The sequence below is a fragment of the Oryctolagus cuniculus genome, chromosome 1 (assembly GCF_051225735.1).
Source record: "Oryctolagus cuniculus isolate XC-2025 breed Fujian yellow rabbit chromosome 1, ASM5122573v1, whole genome shotgun sequence".
Classification (NCBI taxonomy): Eukaryota; Metazoa; Chordata; class Mammalia; order Lagomorpha; family Leporidae; genus Oryctolagus; species Oryctolagus cuniculus.
The window spans coordinates 4,223,003-4,246,104 of record NC_142867.1 but is presented as its reverse complement, the minus strand read 5'-3'; the positions used below and the strand labels follow the sequence as shown (position 1 = coordinate 4,246,104).

The 23,102-nt window shown below is 55.4% G+C and overlaps 1 protein-coding gene across 5 annotated transcripts in view; it reads right to left on the bottom strand.

Moving 5' to 3' along the window:
* Positions 1-691: 691 nt before the first annotated feature.
* The window catches only part of KMT5B (lysine methyltransferase 5B), a 67,727-nt gene continuing 45,316 nt past the window's right edge, over positions 692-23,102 (bottom strand). For all 5 annotated transcript variants that reach the window (XM_051840841.3, XM_051840842.3, XM_051840844.3 and 2 more), the window contains 6 exons: positions 19,466-19,575; positions 18,059-18,225; positions 17,783-17,802; positions 17,566-17,702; positions 11,545-11,741; positions 692-4,526 (listed from right to left, as the gene is read on the bottom strand). In XM_051840841.3, the coding sequence (XP_051696801.3) occupies positions 3,076-4,526; positions 11,545-11,741; positions 17,566-17,702; positions 17,783-17,802; positions 18,059-18,225; positions 19,466-19,575 (2,082 nt within the window). In that variant the 3' untranslated portion in view covers positions 692-3,075. The remainder of the gene's footprint in view (positions 4,527-11,544; positions 11,742-17,565; positions 17,703-17,782; positions 17,803-18,058; positions 18,226-19,465; positions 19,576-23,102) is intronic.

Genomic DNA, 23,102 nt, shown 5'->3' with positions numbered 1-23,102 from the left:
GTTTTCTCTGTTACTCTGCCTTCCAAATAAACACTTTTCACACGCACACACGCACACCCACTTTTGCTTCGGGCTCCATCCTTAGCAACGCCCTCGTGAGGGGGACACAGCAGGATGGAACAAAAGCTGGGGCCACACCCGCCACTGGTCAGGGGCTGCAGCAGCACACCCTGCAGCGCGGTGCCAGTCGGGATGAGTCGGCGTTTGCCAAGCAAGGCACACGAGGGCCCTGGGCTGCGTGCTGGTCAGGCTGAAAGCAGCTGGCACAGCCCCGCACGGCGGTGGTGCCTCCTGCAGGCTGGTCTGGCCTGCACCACTGCCCCCATGCTGACCCCTGACCCGAGTCGGACCCTCGTGTCAGCGGCCACACCGCCTTCTGACCGAGAGAAGCAGCTGGGCATGTGTCCAGAGCTGGGAGAGCCCCAGGTGCCCGCCTCCTAGGGCCATTCCTCCCAAGGGGGTTCTGGCGCCGTGGAGTGGGAGAAGGGCCGCCCCAGGCCACTTCTGTCCCAGCAGGCAGGGAAAAGCCACCCAGAGCTCATGGGCCGTGCTGAGCTGGGGGGCGGGGAGGCGGGCCTCACGCGAGGGGTCCCTACGAGCGCCCAGGGCCATCGTGGGAGGGGCCCCGCAGCTTCCTGGCCTGGCACCCCCTGCCGCGGCCACCTTCTCACATACAGTGCACACCGCCACATCGTTTTAATTTCCGAATTTATTAAAATGATTAACCTCAATACTGCAAGTGCATGTACAAAATATTTGTAAAAAATGTTTTTAATGAAACGTTAAAGAACTTACCTCAAATGCTGAAAAAGTCCTTTTTCATTCTTTCAGTACAAGGAATACATTGTATCTCAAAAGTATTACAACTCAGCAAAAACAATTTAAAACAGCAATTTGAAAAAATGATTGAAAATTGAATACTTTACATAGATGATTTCTATGATCGCTTCTAATTCTTACAAGGTCAGAATCTTTACCAATCATTGCATAAGCTCAAGCTGAGAGTTTTACTGAACGCAACCTCTTCCAACCTGGTCCACGGCGGGGACTCCTCCGGCCCGCGCGGGGAAGCCCTACAGCAGGTCGCGGGCCGCCGCGAGGCCCTGCCTGGAACGGAAATGAGGTCTCCCCAGAAGGCGCCTGTCGTCCCCGAGCGTCCCTGTTCTGAGACCTCCGGCGGGGCAGCCTCGAACGCCGAGGCCACAGTGACATCACACACACACATCATAAATAAGTTAGGAAAGCTAAACTTACGGATGGAGAAAAACGGGCCGCGTCTGACTACGTCTTCGGGACGCCAAGTCCACAGTGGCCGCCGCTGCCAGCCCATCAGGTGCAGGGGTGGGCGGCCGTCCTCGGGGCCACCGACACAGGCTCTGCTCGGCTAGGGTGGCACGCGTCTCCCAGGCGGGGAGCCTGGACGTGGTCTGTAAAGTGCTCCAGGTGCGTGGAGGGCGGGGCTGCCCCTCACCAGGGGTGACCCTCGGAGGCGGGTCAGGGTGTGTGTGCGTGGAGGGCCGTCTACCTCGTGCTCCCGAGCCAATACCTGAGGAATCAGACTGCCCCTGACAAACAGGGAGGCGGGGGCCACTGGAGAACAACGCCTGGAGAACCACGGGAGAGCGGCCTGCGTGTCCGGAACTCACTCTGTCCACGAACCTCAGTTCTGCCTGGACCCTGACGAGTGCGCTCTGCAGGGCTGCCCCCCGCTCCTGGGAGCCAGCGGCTCTGGGCGCCAGCCCGCACGTGCCCACGCCCAGGACGAGGGGGCCCACTGGGGTCAAGCAGCCCTTACGGTTCTAAATCCCCGATTCTTTGTCCAACGATTTGTAAAATAAACCAGAGAAATGAGAGCCTGGTACTGAACATAAGTAGTAATCAAAAATTTGCTCATTAAATTAAACATTTCTCAAAGTGCTTCAAAAAAACAGATTAAATCTGACTCCTCTTTTTAACTGATAATATAGTCAAAAAATCTTTGATATTTTCATAATTAACATAAGCCAAGAACTCCCACTGATGCAGTGCTTAGAACTCTATATTTATAATTTCCTATTTTATTGGCATGGATATTTCTAAACTTAAAAACCTTCCTGGTAAGTTCTTTTAATTTCTTATGACAAAAAGTTCTCACAACACACAAATATTTACAACATGTACATCGTTTTCAGCTCTTTACACTGAATTTCAGACAAAACATTTTTATAGGTTACCACAGAACAAAAGCTGTGACTCTTGTTTTTATTTCATAAACTATTATAAGTTAAAGTGAATAGATTCTTAATATTCCTTGTAGCATTTTACAAGTGCAACAGAAAACTCAGAGAACCAAATCAAGACAGCTGTGAGTTCATTAGGTGAATGTCGCTTGTCGCCGTCACATTGTTCACAGCAAATTTTTGAAAAAATAAGCACCAATCATTCTTGCAAAGAACAATTTTATCTAAAAGGGTTGAAAAGTGTTAAATACAAGGTCTTTAATTTACATGACAAGCAATAAATACGCAGCGCTGACTCGGCTGCACACTGCGCCCGCCCCGTCACGTGCCGTCAGGTTGTCACGCGGGGCTTTCTTTTTCTTCTCTTTTTTTTTTTTTTTTTTGGTTTTTAAAGAAATCAATTTGACTTCCAACCAATGGCTTGCTGTGTTAACAAAGGCCACGCGCAGTACACCTGGCCCCAGACAGTGTGAAACTGACCAAACTCCACCCGGGAAACACGGAGCAAACACACCGAAGAGCCAAAGGTCATTGCTGGTGATCCGAGCGTTACTAGAAACCTCAAGACGCCGCCTTCAGGATCTGAGTCAGTTTAGTCACGTTACAGGTCAGCTGACGCGCTCAACGTTAAAACCAGCACACACAACGGTGCAGCCCGTCACTGCTCCAGCGTCCTGTGTGGAAAGGTGCTGTCACTGCACAATTTGCTGGAGCCTTCATTTTTACAACAGGGCTCTACCTCTAATTCGGAATTGCACGTAAGAAGGCGACGTAGGAAGTGCGGCGAGATGCGCACGGGCCAGACGTGGGGCAGCACGCTGCAGCCCTGCGGTCGCTGCGGCCGGCCCGACGGCGCTCACGCGTTCAGCCGCAGAGACTGGTCCTCCCTCCTCCGCGAGGAGATGTCGATGTCTATGGAGTCCTTGCCCACGATGAGCCTCAGCCGCTTCGCGGGAGGGAGGGGGATGAAGTCGTCCTCGAAGTCGTCCTCCGACTCGTCCTCGTCCCCCGCCGCGGAGGACGAGTCCCCGGCGCTCTCCTCGTACTGGCCGTAGTCGCCCACGCCCACGCCCACGCCCACGCGCGACTCGAGCAGCGAGAGGGGGTCGCTGCAGCACAGGCGGCTCTCGTGCGGGCCCTCCTCGTCCCGCTTCAGCTGGATCTTGAGCTTGGTGGCGCCGCCGCCCGGGCCCGCGCCGAAGCCGGCGCCGAAGCCGTTGTTGAGCTTCGCCACGTACAGGCTGTTCTCGCTCTCGTGGTCCTTGCTCAGCTTGATGCTGATCTTGGACGCGCTCACCGCGTCCTTCTCCTCGCTCGCCCTGCTGCTGCTGTCGTGGCGCCGGCGCAGGGTCAGCTTGGGGATGCCGGAGCTGTCCTCCAGGACCAGCTGGGCGTCGTAGCGCGTGGGCCGCCGCTTCTTCTTGCTCTTGGCAGGCCGGAAGCCGTCTCTCGCTCTGAAGCCGTCGGGCGCGACCGCAGAGCCACCGACCGGGGCGGCACAGGCCGCGTGGCTGCCGGGCAGCCCAGCCGCGCTGCTGTGCTCGCCCGGGTCCGGCAGCGGCTCCACCAGCCCTGGCACCACACCATCCCGTCCAGGCGAGTCGCGCGCCGGGGCGCACTCCTCCGCCTGTGCCGACGGCTTCCCCAGCTTCCCCGGCCGCGCCCTCTTTTTGGAGGGGCTGGCGTCGCTCTTCGGGCACCTTGCTTCTCCCTGCGGCGGCGGCTCAGGCGCCAGCTCCTCCTCCCGCACCACGGGCAGCTCCCCGGCCTGCTCGCCCGCGGGCGCGCCGGGCTCCGCCTGGTCCCCCGGGGCCGGCTCCGGCGGGGTGTCGGAGGCCTCCTTCACACTGGCTCTCGTCCGCACGGAGCGCCTGGTGGTGTAGGCGCAGGGCGAGGCCTCCCCCTGCCAGCGAGTCCCTCGGGCCGGGTTCTGCCTGTGCTCCCGCGCCGCGTGCCTGGTCAAGCACCCCCCCGCAGCCGCGGCCTGCCCCGGCGCCCCCGGCTGCTCCCCCTTCTTCATGGGCAGGTTCTTGTAGAGGACCACCTTGGGTTCTTTGAGCACTAGGTTCCCCACCTCGAGCTTCCGCGAGGCAGTCTTCTGCTCCAGCCGCTTGCAATGATTCCGCAATTTTATCCTGGAAAGTAAAGGCTTCGCGGGCTTCTTCAGCCTCTTTGGTACCCTGGAATTATGTACATGAGTTAGCTTGGATGAGGTAGAGCTGGAAGCCGGAGTTCTGGACACCGACGGCCTGGTCAACGTTCTGCTGCTGCTCTTTTTCACACCAACTGAAGATTTCCGGTTAGAAGCTGCAAGGTTAAAAAAAAAAAAAAAGATGAAAAACAGCCTTGGTAACAGAAGATATGTTTAACAAAGCAACGCCAAAATCCAGAACCCTAGCTAGAGTGCTGACTCTCCCGGCGCGTGGGCACAGGCTCGCGTCCGCAGCCCCCAGCGCTGCCCTCCGCGCCTGCGCTCCCGCTCCCTGACAGCGACCCGACCGCGTGGGTAAGCGGCTCTTCGTCTGCCCCATGAGGAGCTTCTGATTCAGTCCCTTCCTGGGCCAGTTCTGAAAGAGCTACGTAAAAACCTTTCCCTGACAGGCTGTTCTTGAACTATCTCAAGTATGCTTATAAAATTCATCACTCACTGCACTAAGTACATCACTTGGCCAGCAATACAAAACAAGCATGTATTGCCAGTGGGTTGTACGAGAGAAAACCCACCGGGGCCGGCGCTGTGCCGCAGTGGGTTAACACCCTGGCCTGAGGCACCGGCAGCCCATATGGGCGCCGGTTCTAGTCCTGGCTGCTCCACTTCCGATCCAGCTCTCTGCTGTGACCTGGGAAGGCAGTGGAGGATGGCCCCAGTCCTTGGGCCCCTGCACTCACGTGGGAGGCCCAGAAGAAGCTCCTGGCTCCTGGCTTCGGATTGGCTCAGCTCCAGCTGTTGCAGCCAACTGGAGAGTGAACCAGCAGATGGAAGACCTCTCTCTCCCTCCCTCCCTCCCTCTGCCTCTCCTCTCTGTGTAACTCTCTCAAATAAATAAATCTTAAAAAAAAAAAAAAAAAAAAGAAAAAAGAAAATAGAGAATCCACCACAAAGGCTTCAAAGTGAAAGTCAGGTGAGCGCTGTGGTGCTAGCGTCCTGCCTGAGCGCAGGTTCGAGTCCCCGCTGCTCCGCTTGCGACCCAGCCACCTGGTTCCTGTCTCACAGGGGAGACTCCAGGTGGAATTTCCGGCTCCTGCCTTTGGACTGCCTGGCTGTGGCAGGCAGGGGAGTGAACCAGCAGGTAGATCTCTCCCTCTAAATAAGTCAGTCCTGGGGGGAGGGCGGGGGAGAGGACAGGACTATATCCTGAAGCAACACATGTAAGAGCATTTTTAAAAGTTCTTGAAAAATGGAATTAAAACATAAATCCGGGGGCTGATGTTGTGGTGCAGTGGGAAGATTCTCTCTTCCCGTATCACTTTGCTTCTCAAATAAATAGATCTTTAAAAAAATTACTTGGGTGTCAACATTTTTAAAATTCACGGTTTTTCACGATACGCATTTTGCATGTTCCGGAGGCTGTCAGTGTCAACGTTCTGAAAACAGAGCTGTTCCAAGGTGCTCCCTTTCGTTCCGAGGCCCAGGGGCTGCCCACTCAGGAGAGCTGCAGGCACGTGGCCTGGCCTTCAGGGACCGCCTGCCACCAGCAACCACCCTGCGGGAACCACCTCTGCTCCCGGGGGCACAGGGGCCGAGGTGGCAGCGGTCCTAGCAGGACGGGCACCTGCCAACAGCACAGGCCACCTTCTCGGGGCCTCTTCTCCAGCTCCCCAGTTACTTCGCTCCGTCAGCCCAAGCTGAGAACCTCTTCTCTGTCGAAACACCCCTCTCAAAGGCGTCCACTCGGGTACCCGAGATCACTCAACAGGAAGTGCGCGCTGCTGCAGGCCCACGGGAGGACCAGGACCCCACAGGCCGCCTGGCGCCTCCAGCACGCCGAGGCCGAAGGGGCAGCTGAGCGAGCAGGAAACCGCATTCCCACCCAGCAGCCCCGGGACGGGACCGGCGCACCGGCGGCTTCACCGCCCCAGCAGCATCCGCAGCCAACCTGGATCCCATCTCCGTGCGGGGCTGCTCCGGGGGCCAGCGGTAGCGAGCGGGGTCCTGTCTGAGAAGCGAGCGCCTCATGCCCGGGACCCGTCCACACTTCCTGCTGGCTGGGAGCTGTGCTCGACGCCTCCTCAGGAGGAGAGGCGTCCACACAGCCCCCACACTCAGCCAGCGCTTCCTCTGCTCACCCCACACCTCTTCAAGCACCACTGCCAGCATGGCGTCCAGCAGCAGCCTGGCCTTCTGGGTCCTGCTGCCCCTCCCGTGAGACGGCCTCCGCCACCGCCCGCGCCCCTCCTCTCCTCGCGGCCCCGGCCACTCTCGTTTCCTGGAGAAGCCCGCTCCTCCCGTGCCATCTCCTGGTTGTCCCTTCCATCCTGGGTGCCCCCACGGTCACTCCGTGGGCCTCTGCCTGCTCTCCCCCGGCTACTTCACTAACAAGCTGCCGGCTCCTGGATCCTTTTTTTTTTTTTTTTTTTTGACAGGCAGTTAGACAATGAGAGAGAGAGAGACAGACAGACAGAGAAAGGCCTTCCTTCCGTTGGTTCACCCCCTGAATGGCCGCTATGGCTGGCGCTGCGCTGATCTGAAGGCAGGAGCCAGGTGTTTCTCCTGGTCTCCCATGGGGTGCAGGGCCCAAGCACCTGGGCCATCCTCCACTGCACTCCCTGGCCACAGCAGAGAGCTGGCCTGGAAGAGGGGCAACCGGGACAGAATCCGGCGCCCTGACTGGGACTAGAACCCGGGGTGCCGGCACCGCAGGCAGAGATTTAGCCAAGTGAGCCGCGGCGCCGGCCGCTCCCTGATCTTGATCCTCTCCTGGAAGAAATGTCCATCATCAGTGCCTACCGACACGCTCACGGCCACTGCTGGCCAACTACACTCAACTCAAGGGCCTCCAAGCCGCTCTCCCCGGCAGCGTGGGCACAGCCCTGCCCAGGCAGAGCCCGAGGCTCACCTCGGCTTCTCCGACGGCCCATCCACTCGACAGGCACTGCCTGTGGTCCCCACCCTGTCACCTGCACCCCAACGCTACCACCTCCTGCTGCACTGAGGCAGCCTGCCTCCCTCTCCTGCCGCTTTCCCGACAACCCCTCCACACAGCCAGCGACACCCCCGGTGCACATCAGGTCACTTCTGGGTTTCGGCTTCCAACAGTCTCGTGACCGGAGAACGAGTGCAGTGGTCGCCTAGAGTCACACCCTCTCTCTCACCCTGCACTTGAGCCATGGGGAGCCCATACCAGAGCCCCTCTCTCTGCGTACGCTCCGCTCAGCCAGCTCCTCCCCCTGGGCCTCAGCTGACACAGCCCCGAGCAGCGCCCTGCAGGCCTTGCCGCGTGGGTGCCGACTCTTCGCTCGGCACCTGGTGCACTCGAGGATGGATTCCCACACGCGGTCTTAGCTTTTAAAAGGCCAGTTCTGCTGATGCCAGCCTGGCCCTGCCCATCCCGCCTCTCCTTCCCAAGGCCCACCCTGGCAGCACTGGCGCAGACAAGGCACCTCCGTGGGTTTGCGTCCTAAACCAAGCACAAAAGGGGCCGACGTGATGCTGTTTTATTTCAACAGAGACCTCACTTATTTTTGTGTATTTATCATCATGTTTTCATTTTGTTTGAAAATCACTGTTTTATGAAAAGACCCATCAAAAGGTATGCTCGGCCGGCGCCGCGGCTCACTAGGCTAATCCTCTGCCTTGCGGCGCTGGCACACCGGGTTCTAGTCCCGGTCGGGGCACCGGATTCTGTCCCGGTTGCCCCTCTTCCAGGCCAGCTCTCTGCTGTGGCCAGGGAGTGCAGTGGAGGATGGCCCAGGTGCTTGGGCCCTGCACCCCATGAGAGACCAGGAGAAGCACCTGGCTCCTGCCTTTGGATCAGCGCGGTGCGCCGGCAGCAGCGCACCGGCTGCAGCGGCCATTGGAGGGTAAACCAACGGCAAAGGAAGACCTTTCTCTCTCTCTCTCTCTGTCCACTCTGCCTGTCAAAAAAAAAAAAAAAAAGGTATGCTCACAGGACAAAGGCCGCCCCCCAAAAAGGAAAAGAGACACAGACAGAGTCAGCAGGAAGCAGGAGAAATGTGACGATGACACAGTGAGTCCAGTAGACGGCCAGGGCCGGCGGTCCTTTCAGGGGCAGTCAGCTGCAAGGAGGCAGACGTGTGCGGGAGGACCTCAAGTCAGCCGCGTCGGCCCACGTCCTCGCCCGGCCTCAGCACTCACCACGGTTCTCCCTGACCGCTGGGACAACGGCCCCGCCGGACTCTGCACGGCAGCTCCAGGTGGAGCGCACCTCTCTTAGCAGCCACAGTGCACGTCGGGTGCTGTGCAAAACGGACAGTCAGCTTGCTCTCTACCCTACGCGCACCCTTGGGAGGCCGTGTGCCATGGAGCAACGGGCGCATCAAGCTTGTGTGGACCAGCGTGCCTCTGATCCTCCACCTGGGGCGCTGGGAGAGACTGGATTTGAACTCGGGCCCGTGGCTCAGTCTGTGATGTGGTCTGTAAGGCACACCACAGGGTAAAGGGCCACAGCGTGGCTAACGTGGCCATCTCCAGGTGTCTCCTGAACCATAAGGCCGTGTGGCATCAAGACTTCCAGCCAGCCACACCGGGGCAGGGAGATGACTCCACAGCTGCTCGTGCGCTCGGCTGCACCGGGAACGCTCACTGCCCTCGCGAGCCACGGCAACGGGGGCCACACGCAGTTCCAGTCTTTACGACTCAAGAACCCAAAAATCCTCAGTCCGCGAGTTTAACAGGCACATCCGCTTCCCACCACGTGGCTGACAGACTGTCAGCGGCTCTCAGTACAGTGGAGGCGGCCTGGGCTCCAGCAAGGACGGTCACGAGTGAGGCGAGGGCAGAAGGGTGGCGGCCTCCACGCCTGGGACGGGTGCTCCTCCGTGCAGGTCAACTCCTTCCACTGTCTTGTGCCAAATTACAGCACTGGCAGTGACTGTGTCTTCCCTCGCCGCCCTGGAGAGCCTTCTGGCCTCCCAGCGTTGACTTCAGGGAGCAGCCAGGCAACAAGGCATGAGGGGCCAGGCAAGCTACACCCTCAAGGACGGCATCCCAGCCAGACTCGAGGTGGAAATTTGTGAAAACGGAGTTCTTGTCTTCGCTGGTGGATGTTAAAAAGCAAACAAGTCAGGGTGGGGCTCCCAAGACAGCTTTCAAAGATGGCCAGCGTGGAAGAGAAACGACTTTCTTCTGACCAGGCGGAAATGTTCCTTTACACACGCTGTGCAAAGAAAGTGGTTTGTCTGCCAGCTGCCGAATCCTGCATGAACTGCGGGACAAAGATGAGCAGCCATGCAGGGAAAAAGCACTCCTGTCTGCACACAGTGCCCGATGGCCCGGGAAGACTCCGGCAGGTCCGGCCTTCCTGCCAGCTGTGGTTTCAAACAGGTAGGAGGCTGAGACGCAAACACCAGAGCAGCTTAAGAAAACACACGTAAGAACTGGAGGGGTCCTCACGGCCTGGCAGTGCACGGCAGCCCCGGCCAAGGCTGACGCCCTGGTTTGTCTGAGCACCGAGTCACGCTCATCCCCTGTCCACGGCTCAGCCGCACCAGCCGCAGTTCCTCCCGACAGTCACACTGCAGCAAGGCAAGTGGAGTCAAGCAAGCACCTGACCGAAGGAGTCCCTGGGAAGCGCTTTCTGTTCTGTGATGCTGAGACCACCACTCACGGCTCAACAGCCCCTCTACCAGTGAGAACCGGCTGGGTCTGGACTGCTCCGCACAGGCTCCAAGAGAAAAGCGAGACTGCATTTCTTTCTAAGAACAGGCTCTTAATAAACATTTGGCTCACTAATAAGTACTCCTAGATGGTTACCTATTAGTACACCCAACATCTTCCAAAAATTACTTGCATTTCTCTTTTAAATTCAGCAGTGTACTGAGTTCAGTATCGATACACTAGTAACAAAACTATGTACAGAATCATAAACACTCCCACAAACATCACAGGTCGCTCCACGTGGGCAGTTCTGGGCTGTCTCCGAGTACGGACGGCAGCACGCTGCCTGTTTTATGCAAGCATCCATCAAATGGGCTTCACTAGTCTCCAGTTTCACCAAGGAACCAGACTCAAACCAATGTTCATCGCGCTGCATTGATTGTCAGAATCCACAGCCAGCAGTGAGCGACGGGCTGCTGTCTGCACTTGCTCCAGGAGGACGGGACAGAACCACAGCACTGCGTCTGCACTGAGAGGTCGTGCTGGGACGCTACCCCCAGCACCAGGCAGACCCGGAGGACGACAGGGGCATCCACTGTGGGAGACGCCCTCCCTGCGCTTCCAGATCTCAGCAGCCAGCGCTGGGCCGTGCACACGTGGAGGCAGGGAGTGGGCCTAAACACCAGCACTGAGCGTGCTCCTCAGGGCTCCGACGTCTCACCAGGCAACTGCAGCGCACCACGCAGCACAGGCAGACTGAACTTTCCCGCTCTGTGTCTGTCGCACACTCAGACCGCAGCCCGACGCAGCGGCGGCGACCGGGGGAGACGGGTGTCGCTCTTGCGAGAAACAGCGTGACGCGGCACGTCCAGCGCTCCACAGCTGGGACCCGTCCGCCTCTGCGCTGCCTGTCTGGGCTTCCTCTCTCTCCTCTCTGCTATTCATCCTTCTCCAGTCTCTACTTTGTCTCTGCCCACACAAAACCGGCCTCAAAGCTTGCTTTGTCCTGCTCACCTCTCCTGCCCCTTGGAAGTGGTGACACAACACCCTCACATGGCGGCGTTCACAACGATGCTGTCACGTTCTGTCTGCTAACTGGTGATTTGGCAAACGGGGTCCGTCCATTTTCAAAAGGTAAGAAAGTCGTAAAAAGGTGGAACCCAGACACTAGGGCTCCCACGTCCATCATGTCCTCCCAGCAGAGCGGCCAGGCACTGGGCATGAGCCTCCAGGACCCGCCCCAGACCCGGGTGCTCTTACAGGGCATAATGACATCCGCGCAGTGTCACTAACACCCGAAGTTCTCCTCAAACACATGGTGAAGAATTCAGTGTCCAGTCACCACATCCTCAGTAACAGTCCACAGTTCCACACTGAGTTTGGAGGTGGGACACAGTTACTGGTAGAACTTTGCTGTGGTGTTTATGCATTTCTCTCAATACTTAAAAGTTCCAAACTACTAAAGCATGTTTAGGAAGCAAGTTGTGTGAATACAGTAAAAAAACAAAAACCAAAAACCCGACAAGCTCACCGAGCGCCCTTACTTACTTGCATTGCTTTTTTCCTGAGCGGTATCGGCATCAGTGTTAGAGCTGACGGACTGACTGTCTGAGTGTTTGCTGCCGTCACCTAACTTTTTAAGCCTGTTTAAGCGCTTATCTGTTTCTCGGAGTCCGTATTTGCTATTGATAACAGGAGCAGGCGCAGGCAGTCCCACTCTGGATTTAAAAGCACCAGTTCCCCGTCTGAAAGAGAAAAACGGCACAGGTTAGACTGACAGGGCTTGTGTGCTGACAGCACGGTGCTGCAGGGGTGCAGGGCTGCATTCGCACCCATGTAGCACATGGGATGGACCCACGCGCCTCAGCGAGTCTGAGACTCTTCAGAGAAATTGAGTATGTATGTAATACAATTAACTCAGAGTCGCCATACTTGAAGAGTAACGACTTATTACCATTATCAACTCTCCCCTACCTATGAGAAATTAGTGGATCCTGTAGAACTTCACGTGTAGGTAAATGTAATTCTTCAAATTCAAAAAACGGTTGTCAAAACAGGTTTAAACTACAGCTTTGAAAAAGAAACATAGTGGGTAAAGCCACCGCCTGCAGTGCCAGCATCCCATATGGGCACCGGTTCCAGTCCTGGCTGCTCCTCTTCCGATCCAGTTCTGTTATGACCTGGGGAAGCAGCAGAAGATGGCCCAAGTGCTTGGGCCCCTGCATGCATGTGGGAGACCCGGAAGACGCTCCTGGCTCCTCTCTTTGGATCAGCATAGCTCTGGCCAGCCACTGTGGCCAATTGGGGAGTGAACCAGCAAATAGAAGATTTCTCTCTCTGCCTCTCCTCTCTCTGTGCAACTCTTGCAGATAAATACATAGATCTTTCAAAAAAAAAAAAAAAAAAAAATCTCGGGGCTGGCGCTGTGGCGTAGCAGGTAAAGCTGCTGTCTGCAGTGCTGGCATCCCACATGGGCACTGTTTCCTGTCCCGGCTGCTCCATTTCCAATCCAGCTCCTTGCAAATGGCCTGGGAAAAGCAGTGTAAGGTGGCCCAAGTGCTTGGGCCCCTGCTACCCACATCAGAGACCTGGAGGAAACTACTGGCTCCTTGCTTTGGCCTGGCCCAGGCCCAGCTGTTGTAGCCATCTGGGGAGTGAACCAGCAGATGGAAAACCTCTGTCTCTCCCTCTCTGTAACTCTTTCAAACAACAAATCAATCTTTAAAAAGGTGGGAAATAAGAAGCACCTGTTGGGGTGGGCACTTGCGCCCAGTGGTTAAGACGCCAGCACCTGGGCGCCTGCCACCCGAGTGGCAGACCTGGGTTGGGACCCGAGCTGCAGCCCCAGCCGTGCCGGGTTGTTGTGATTATTTGGGGACTAAACCAGTGGGTGAGAGATTCATTCTCTCTGCCTCTCAAAACAAAAACAAAACCCAATCAAACAAACAAAAATACACCTGTGAATTACATTCCAGTTGTGTTCTGTACAATTGAACTTTTCATTAAGGAACACTGGAAATTAAGGAACTAAAAAAGAAATCAAATTTTCTGCACATTAAATCTGACGTCAGGCGCAAGCATACTTCTAGGAATGGGCGCCGCGATGCAAGAGGTGCAGTCACCACTCGGGATGCCTGCGTTCCACCAGCAGAGTCTGAGCTGAGTGCAGGCGGCTCCACTTCCACTCCAGCTCCCTGCTAAGCTGCTGGGAAGCAGCACATGTCGGCTCAACTGCCTGAGCTCCTGCCACCGTGCAGGAGGATCCAGATGGGAGTGCCTGGCTCCTGGCTTTAGCCTGACCCAGGCCCGCTGTGGTAGCCATTTGGGGAGTGAACCAGCAGATGGAGGAATCTCTCTCTCTGTCACTCTGCCTTTCAAACAAAGAAAAGTTCAAAAAACAAAAATCTAATTGAGATTCTGTGTAAAAAGGTGAGGGCACTGTGAAAACCTGCCTTCTGGAAGAAAAAATTTTAAATAACTCCTTCATAGTTTCTGAGATGAACCTGAATTAACCAAGTGCTACCACAGTGGGCCTCTGGCCTACCAGCAGCGGCCTGGGCCCATGTCTGAGCACCAGTTCTGGCTTCTGGCTAATGGACGCCCTAGAAGACAGCAGTAACAGTTCACCTAGCTAGGTCCCTGCCGCCATGCGGGAGGCCTACACTGAGCCCCAGCTCTTTGCTCCCCCACCCAACCTCGCTCGCTGCAGCCACGCAGGTGAGCAGAGTGGCCAGGAAGCCTCAAGCGGGTGCTCTGACCCTGACCCTGCGGGCAGCAGTCTGACCTGCACAACACCTGCCCCTTTGAGGTGTTTTTGACCAATTCAAAATACAAAAGTCTCAAACAATTTATAATAAAATAATTGGGGAGGGGCCGGCGTTGTGGCTCAGCGGGTTAACGCCCTGGCTTGCAGTGCCAGCATCCCATATGGGCGCCAGTTCTAGTCCCGGTTGCTCCTCTTCCGATCCAGCTCTCTGCTGTGGCCTGGGAAAGCAGTGGAGGACGGCCCAGGTCCTTGGGCCCCTGCACCCGCGTGGGAGCTCCTGGCTCCTGGCTTTGGATCGGCGCAGCTCCGGCCGTTGTGGCCATCTGGGGAGTGAACCAGCAGATGGAAGACCTCTCTCTCTGTCTACCTCTCTCTGTAACTCTTTCAAATAAGTAAAAATGAGTCTTTTCAAAAAAATAATTGGGGAAAGACTATCTCAATGACTTGAAGTGCTATGCCCAGACCTGGTCATCCTTCCCATCTTCTGAACAGCAGTGCGCACGGCTTACTTGGAGCAGTCACAGCACCGCCACACAGTGCGTGGTAGTTACAGTGTCCGCTGCCCTTCCCCAACGGGCCTCTGCTCACTCGTCGGCTCTCAGGACTCTGGGAGCCCAGGCCCCGTGGAGCGGACGCTGTGCTGGTCTTCATTAATCCGCGTGTCACGACGCCTGACAGTCACGTGCAGCCAGTACCTGACGCATGACTGAATGAGCTCCTTTGACTAGTCTCATTCAGGGCTCCCACTAACTTCTGCAAAGGCAGGGACAATCTGCTGTTCCGGAACATATTTTTCCTGAAGATTTTACTTATTATTTATCTGAGAGGCAGAGTCACAGAGAGGGAGAGACACAGAGAAAGGCCTTCCGTCTGCTGGTTCACTCCCCACAGGGCCACAACAGCCAGGGCTGTGACAATCAGGAGCCAGGAGCTTCTTCCAGGTCTCCCACGTGGGTGCAGGGCCCAAGCACACGAGCCCTCTTCCACTGCTTTCCCAGGCCACAGCAGAGAGCTGGATGGGAAGAGGAGCAGCTGGGCCATGAACAGGCGCCCACATGGGATGCTGGTACCACAGGCGGAGGCTTAGCCTACTATGCCACAGCGTTGACCCTGTGAGCATTTTAAGAACATATACAGGTGTGCCAGCGCCACGGCTCAAGAGGCTAATCCTCCATCTGTGGCGCCGGCACACCGGGTTCTAGTCCTGGTCGGGGCGCTGGATTCTGTCTTGGTTGCTCCTCTTCCAGGCCAGCTCTCTGCTGTGGCCCGGGAGTGCAGTGGAGGATGGCCCAAGTGCTTGGGCCCTGCACCCCATGGGAGACCAGGAGAAGCACCTGGCTCCTGGCTTCGGATCAGCGTGGTGCGCCGGCCACAGTGCATCGGCCGTGGCGGCCATTGAGGGTGAACCAACGGCAAAGGAAGACCTTTCTCTCTGTCTCTCTCTCTCTCTCTCTCACTGTCCACTCTGCCTGTCAAAAAAAAAAAAAAAAAAAAAGAAAGAAAGAACGAATGAACGAACGAACGAACATATACAGGTGCCAGTGATGCCAGCATCCTATATGGCACCAATCCATATCCTGACCGCTCCACTTCTGATCCAGTTCCCCACTAATGCTCCTGGGAAAGCAGTGCAAGATGGCACAAGTCTCTGGGCCCTCACCCACGTGAGAGAGCTGCAAGGAGGTCTGGGCCAGCCCTGGCCCTCGTGGCCATTTGGAGAGTGAATCAGCGGATATGGAAGGAAGATCTCTCTCAGTCTCTTCCTCTAACTCCTCCTTTCAGATAAATAAAATAAGTCTTCACACACACACACACACACACACACACACACAGTCAAGCTTTAGATCAAACTGCTCAGTCTAAGACAGCCAGGCCTACTGTTCTGTATTTCATTCAGAAAAGCTTTGCACTGATTTGCACCAGTCCTGGGGCACTGGCCAGTGAGAGGCTGAGGCTCACGAGACAGCGCGATGACACAGCTGCCTGGTTCCACCCTAGCGTGGTGCGGGCTCCTGGGTGTGGATGAGGCATCTTCAGGATGGACCGCACCCACTCGCCCATCGTCACTCAGTCTACTCATTCACTCACTGGCCAAACACCAACAAGCTTCAACCACGTGCCAGGTACGATTTTGTTTTGTGTGCTGGTTTACAGCAGTGAATGGGGCTTATATTGTAGTGGGAAGACAACCAGAAACCACACAACAGTCTTACGGCTAACATGTATGTGCCACGTGTACTGCTCTACATGAAATAAACTAAACCTCACAAAAATTCCACAGAATAGCTTCTAACATTCTTCACGGCCCACAGGTGAGGAACGTCCTGGCGGCCACGGAACTGACGGTGGCGAGTGTGGCTCTCCACTCAGGCACTCAACTGTCACAGTGCATTTCCATGAAACGGCTCCAAAGCATTACTGAGCTATAATTACACCGCTTCATGGATTAAAGCGTCTTCTAGCGGACTGGTCTAAGATCTAAAATATACATATTTTTCCAAAATTCAACATAAATTTTATGCCCTCACCACCAAGGCAACAATTCAGCAGCATGAGGAGTAAGTTCTCTGCCTTCCCTTCACAGCAAGGGGTCAGAGGTCAGGGGAGAGCTGCGACAGAAAAGAACCGGCAAGGACGGCACCACCACTCTACTTGCTGTCTTCCCCTCCCAGCCTGAGACCCCCAGCCACCCACAGAAGAAACAGTGCCTGGGCAATTGGCCCACCTCTCCCCAAGGCCGGCCGGCTGCAGCCTGGGCATTTCAAGCGGGAGAAGCGGCAAAGCCTACTGGTTGGATGACTGCCAGTACTGCGAAAGCAGCATGGAGCCACTAGGCTGATGGGGTCCAGATACCTCTGCATGTGCTGGGCAGATCCGTCCCTCGCTCTGCCGTCCTGGGCCGCGTGGGGACTTGACGAGGGGGCGCGGGTCAAGTGCCCGGCATGGGCGAGGTGTGTGAAACGGGCCTCCCTTCCCCGAGCAGTCCGCACTACCTAACCCCTGCTTGCGAAAGCACGTCAAGCTTGCTCCAGAGCTCTTGCTCACACGTCACAACAGTCGAGCACTCCTGCCAGGCCAATCTGGGGCCTTGTGTGAGAGACTGTGCACTCCGGTGGCACAAGAAGGGAGTCTTCAGGGAGTGACAGCAGGGGCGGATGTAGGAACTGTGAAAAGTGTGCGCCAAAATGAAGCTCCAGAAGGCACGGCCCGACGATACGGAGGCTCTGCAGATCCCCAGGACAGCGGCGGGCATTCCGCTAGCCACTCTGAGGTCAAGCTCACTGGCACCACGTGCACACCAGCACCCATCGGGCCTCTTTAATTTACGTTCACTTATTTGAAAGAGAAGCAAGCGATACTCCATCCGCTAGCTCACTCCCTAAACCCCTGCCAGGCCAAGGTCAGGAGCCCAGAACTCCATCTGGGTCTCCCATGCATGGGGCAGGGGCCCGAGGACTTGAGCCATCCCAGGCTCTGGCCTTCCAGGCTGTGCCTCTCGGCAGGAAGCCAGATGACAAGCTGGAGTGGCTGGGACTTTGACATGGGATGGGGATGTCCCAGGAAGTGACGTGATCACTGTGCCGAACACCCGTCCCCCGTAACCTACTCTGAATTCTGACCCACAACACCGGCAACACCAAAACCTCCGAGCCGGGCGCCAGGGTCCCCGGCAGCTGCACAGCATCTGATTCCGTGCTTGCACATCTCAGTGCTCTGCGGAGAACAGCGCAGGTGCCACAGCTCTTTAACGACAAGGAGGTACACAGGTGGCTAAACATGCAACTAAAATCTTAGCAGCTTACCTTTCACAAGTGTAACACTCGCAGAACTCATTATTTTCTCCAAAAAACCCATCTCCATAGTAACAAGAAATTTCTTCTCCAGGCTCAATATCTCTAAGGGCCTTCACACACGCTGTGTCTCGACCAGTTGACACAAACTGAAATGAGAGGGGCTCTTTAAGAAACTCACACCTGAGGCAGAAACGGAATACTGGAGATAATTTTTTGGTATGCTTACCTTACAGTTAGGTCTGCAATCTGAAAAATGTCCAAAAGATAAAGTCAATTAACTGTTGATAAGATCTGAAACACGAACAGTTACAGAAGTCTGAAATAAGCTTTCCAGAAACTTTACATCTCATGATGGCAGTTCAGGTCTCAGTTAAACACGAAAGGACTGCAATGAGTTTGCGAACAAAGAATGCCTCCTTCCAACACTCCTTTAGAAGGAGACAGAGCTCTGCTGTCAGAACCGCTCCACTGTGAGTGCTAGCACCTTAGAAATGCAGCTTACCATGGTTTATAAACGCAGCAGGACCAAGCCAGAGTTGAGCACAATTTTTCCTTGTGGAATACATGACACTGAAGTCGTTTTCTCCATGTCTAAGTAGCATGTTCTCCTCAATTTCTGAAAGTTCGGCAATACAACCCACCAGTAATTCTATTTTGTCATTTCGTTTCCTATTTAAAATATGTGATGTGTTAACAGTTACCAGTAATGATAAATAATAAGGCTTCTTCTAATAAAATAAGCCTGCCTAATGAGCACCAGAGATCGAGAAGACTCGCAGTGGGCATGTTGGCTGACTGAGGCCCGCCTTCCTATCTCCTCCACGCCTTAACCCTAGCCGAGAGGGGACCCCCTCAGGACAGGAACCACACTTCCTCCATCTCCGAAACCCCTGTGCTGCAGCTCCAAGTGCAGCGCTTTGCTAGCAAGAAGCACCCCAATACTGGCAGTCCTGGGTTACACTTCCAGCAGCAGGGAGGGTCCCGAGGACCAGCCCTGCAACACCGGCCACCAGGCTGTACCGGGAGCAAAGCGCAGCCTGATACTCTCTAGCAGCCACGTCAGAAGAATCAAAGCAAAGGAGATCACTTTTAATGACATCTAAACCCCACACCCCAAATGCTCATCAACGTAAGCACCGTTAACGACAAACAAAAGACAAAGTCTGGCATCGTACACAGCATTCCTCAATTCAGAAGCCAGCGTGGCTGCTAGTCCCTGGGCTGCATGGTGGAGCTCTGACACCGAGACCCCAGACCCACACAGGCGCTGCAGCGCAGGGAGCCCCAGACTGTCACAGGCTCCCCAGCACCCCGAGACGAACACAGTGCAGCCACGCCCACCCACCGAGAGGCTGGTACCAACGCTCCGCTGCCCATCCTACTTTCAGTACCTGATCCCCTACTGTCGTGCTAGAAGAAATCCTGGGTGGGCGGGTGCAGGAGCAGATACGGAAGGAACAGTATGCTTCTCGTGGGAGATCAGGCAGGGGACAGGCATTATAGGGCAGAGGGTCAGAGTCACACACCCTCTCACCTGTGACTTTCAGCCCTCCTGGCTGGGCTCAACTCTATGTAAGCTGGCCCATGTCTGCCCTGTTCAGAAACTAGTAAGCTAGTAGGTAAGGATTATCTATCCGTGCAAACCTCACTCCCTACCTGTCTGCTAAGCCAGGAAAGAACAACCCTGGGGCCGGGCTACCCTTCCCTCATCACCAAGGGCTTCCAGGCTCTCAGAGGAGAATGCAGAGACTGCGGTCCAGAGCCGGGCTCTGGCTCAGCTCTGACTCCAGGGGACGGCCAAGCCTGGGCTTCCGTTTTCACCATCGGCAGCAACCGAAGAGGACTTAATGAGACTGCTTTACTTATACTCGTGTGACAGTTACCACTCTTATACTAGCGTGACAGTTACCACTCTTTTGTTGCAACTATCTTGGCTCCGTTTCTTTCTGATGAGTATCGATTACAAGGCAGTATTTCAAATCCACTATCAGTCGCAAACATTCGCAAGTAAATAAATACCTGAAACAGAGGGAGAAAAAGAGAATGACTTTCAACAGCTTGTCCAGCTAGGCTTTCACCAGAATTATAAAATCAACATGCAAAAACTGTAAGGTCATTAAGTAACGAATCTGTCGCTTTGAAGTTTCACACACTTGAGTATCTTCACAGTAGCTATCCGAATAACCGTCTGCGTTACAAGCTCTTCACACTGATCAGCTCCAGGAAAGCGCATTCAAAGGGCAGTGTTCACTAGCATTCAGGTTGCAGCTCGCAACTCACCCAGGAAGAATGGGTTTGGGTCCCCTTGCTCTGCAGATACAGACCCCACGTGTGGACCAGGCTCCTGTCGGTGTAGGGAACCGAGGCTGCCCTAGACGGACCTACACCTCACCAAGCGCTCACTGTAATGCCCACCGTGACAGGAAACACAGGGCCACAGAAGTGTAAAAAAGGGGTGGCAGCTTGATTTCAAAACCTCCACCTACTTCCTGGACAAACCACCAATACTCCTTCCCTGCCCTGGAGTCCACTCCGCCTTTCAGTAAATGACCTACGTGACGTTCCACAGCTCAGAGGCAGGGCCGCCTCTCTCCGCGCAGGTCTGCACTCCTGGCTTTGCCTCCTCAGGAAAACAATCGCTGCCCCCTATTCATTATTCTGTGACTCACTCCTGGATTCTTTTGTTTGTAAAGATTTATTTGAAAGTCAGAGTTACACAGAGAGAGGAGAGGCAGAGGCAGAGGCAGAGAGAGAGAGAGAGAGAGAGAGGTCTTCCATTCACTGGTTCTCTCCCCAATTGGCCGCAACAGCTGGAGCTGTGCCAATCTGAAGCCAGGAGTCAGGAGCTTCTTCTGGGTCTCCCACGTGGGTGCAGGGGCCCAAGCACCCGGGCCATCCTCCACTGCTTTCCCAGGCCACAGCAGAGAGCTGGATCGAAAGAGGAACAGCCCGACTCTAACTGGTGCCCCTGTGGGATGCCAGCATTGCAGGCAACAGGTTTACCTGCTGCGCCACGGCGCTGGCCTCCTGAATTCTTTCTTGAGGTGAACTCAAGGACCTGGGTACCAGGTATCCCTTTCTGTCCAGCGCCATCCTTCTTGGTGAACCAGCTTGGGGGAGACAGTCAGGGGAGCCCAACAGAGACAAGTGCAATTCACTCTGTCCTGAGTTCCCCTGGCAGCCAACGACTAAGGCTCCAAACCTTTCACTTGGGTCATCAGATGCTGGGAATGACCCTCCAGACACCCTGGACTGTTAGGCAGCCTGCGGTTATAGGTGCACGATCTGTCCCCTTCTAGGTACCGCGGCTCTCCCAGATGCTGGGCGGAGAGTAGGCTCACAGTTTTAGACACAGGCTGACAGCAGTCCTGCACAACCAGCAGTCACAAGCCCGTGCCATGCAAGAGGCCAACCAGGAAGCCCATCTCTTCATCTCCCTTTTCTTTTTCCCTGTCTCAGGCCAGCGGCTATGTCTGTCTTTGCCCATCCTGACTTACATGTGAACTCTTGTACTGGCTCCAACGCTGTCTCTCTCCTGTCACTGCTTTAAGAGCCTCCGCTGGGGCCAGCACTGTGCTAGGAGGTGAGGCTGCTGCCTGCGGCTCCTGCAGTCTATTCTGGCACCAGTTTGTGTTCCGGCTGCTCCACTTCCAGTCCAGCTCCCTGCCAATGTGCCTGGGAAGCAGGGAAAGATGGCCCAAGTGCTTGGGCCCCTGCACCCATGTGGGAAACCCAGAGGAAGCTCCTGGCTTCAGATCCGCACAGCTCTGGCCGTTGTAGCCACTTGAGGAATGAACCAGCAGATGGAAGATCTCTCTAACTCTACCTTTCAAATAAATAAATAAATAAATAAATAAATCTTTAAAAAAAAAAAAAAAGCCACTGCAGCCTCTGTAGGATAACCAAAGGGCTTTAAGCCAACCTGACCCCAGGGAGGTCTAACTCCTCCTCTCAAGGTACCTGGATCCCTTCTCTACCACACTGGGGTGGCCACTGAAGGAAACCTCTTTCCTATTCGAGCCGCTTGCAAAATCTTTAGAAACACCACTGCACCTTGCACGCTACAGAACTCTTAGCAGGGTGCAAAAACCTCAGACACATTAAAGACGGCCCCCAGACTGGGACTGGATCACACTTACTGCCAACAGTGGCACGGTTTTCTGTCGCCTTTAAGCCTCAAATACTGAAGGTTCTAGGGGCGGCAGATCTCTTGCCATTTTTCTGGCCCACTATAGTCTCCTCATCCCCCAGCACCCCCGTACAAGTGCCACGCTCTCCTCTGAGTTCTTCACAGCCACTGGCAGGGCTTTCTGCCTCAGACCCCTTGTGAAGGGGACCCAGCACACTCACAACCTCGCCAAGCTGAGAAGAGCGGTGTCTATGACAGACAAGACGTCCAAGCAACGTGGGGGGCTCTATCCCTTGGGACTGCCTGTTAGGGCGTATCTCGCCTAGCTGGGGTAGATCTACGTAGAAGCTCTACAGAAGAGAGCCTCATCTTTTCTGTTACCCTGAGACGTGGCTGGTGAACGGGTCCACTGTAACAATACCCTCCAATCAAACCTGTTTCTTAAAAACAGAAGCAAAATGGGAAGGGGGTCCATACATTCAGGACTTTACGACCCTGTAATGGGACCTGGGCCTGGGCAGGCAGCGTGAGGTCTATCCGGCTCTCATCAAATTACCCTCTCTTTTGTTTTGTTTTTGAAGATTTATTTATTTGAAAGGCAGAGTTACAAGATCTTCCAGTCTCTGGTTCACTCCCCAAATGGCTGCAACAGCTGGGGCTGGGCCAGGAAAAGCCAGGAGCTTCTTCCAAGTCGTCCATGTTGGTGCAGGGCCCAATGATTTAGGCCATCTTCTGCAACTTCCCCAGTAGCATCAGCGAGGAGTTGGACTGGAAGCGAAGCAGCCGGGACGTGAATCAGCACCCACGAGGGATGCTGGTGTTGAGGTGGTTAACCTGTTCCACCACGGCACTGGCCCCGAGTTCCCCTTCCAAGCAGGAGCCTGATACCTTAGAAGATTCTTCACTGGCACTGCTCCAAGAAGCCCACTGCCCCTCCCACTTCTGCTCCCCCCTGAGCTCTGATGGGGGATGAGACTACACTTCTTCCCCAGGTTCTGGCCCCATCCTAGTCACCACATCTCAACCACCGCACGCATGCTGTCCCCGTCTCCGGGTGGTTCACCGCAAGCTGAGGACCCCCAGCTGGGATGACACGAGCCCGAAGTCCAGCAACTACTCAGTCTGAAGGAAGCCTCCTTAAAGACAGGCTACCAGTGGGGCAGGGCACGCCCAGGGTCCACCCGCCATCCTGTCTGCCTGTCCTCATACAAGGGTAAGTTTGGGATATCTTTCCGGGGACCAAGAAAATGAGTCTAGAACTTGAATAAAGTGACTAAGACTCTTCAATCGCCCAGCAACACCTGAAGGTCCCAGCAGATGCACAGTGGAGGCACAGTGAAGGCCAGCTGGGGCAGATGAGACGGAGGACAGCAGCTGGGCTGTGGCTATCACTGCCAAGCCCACATGGTCTCAGCTG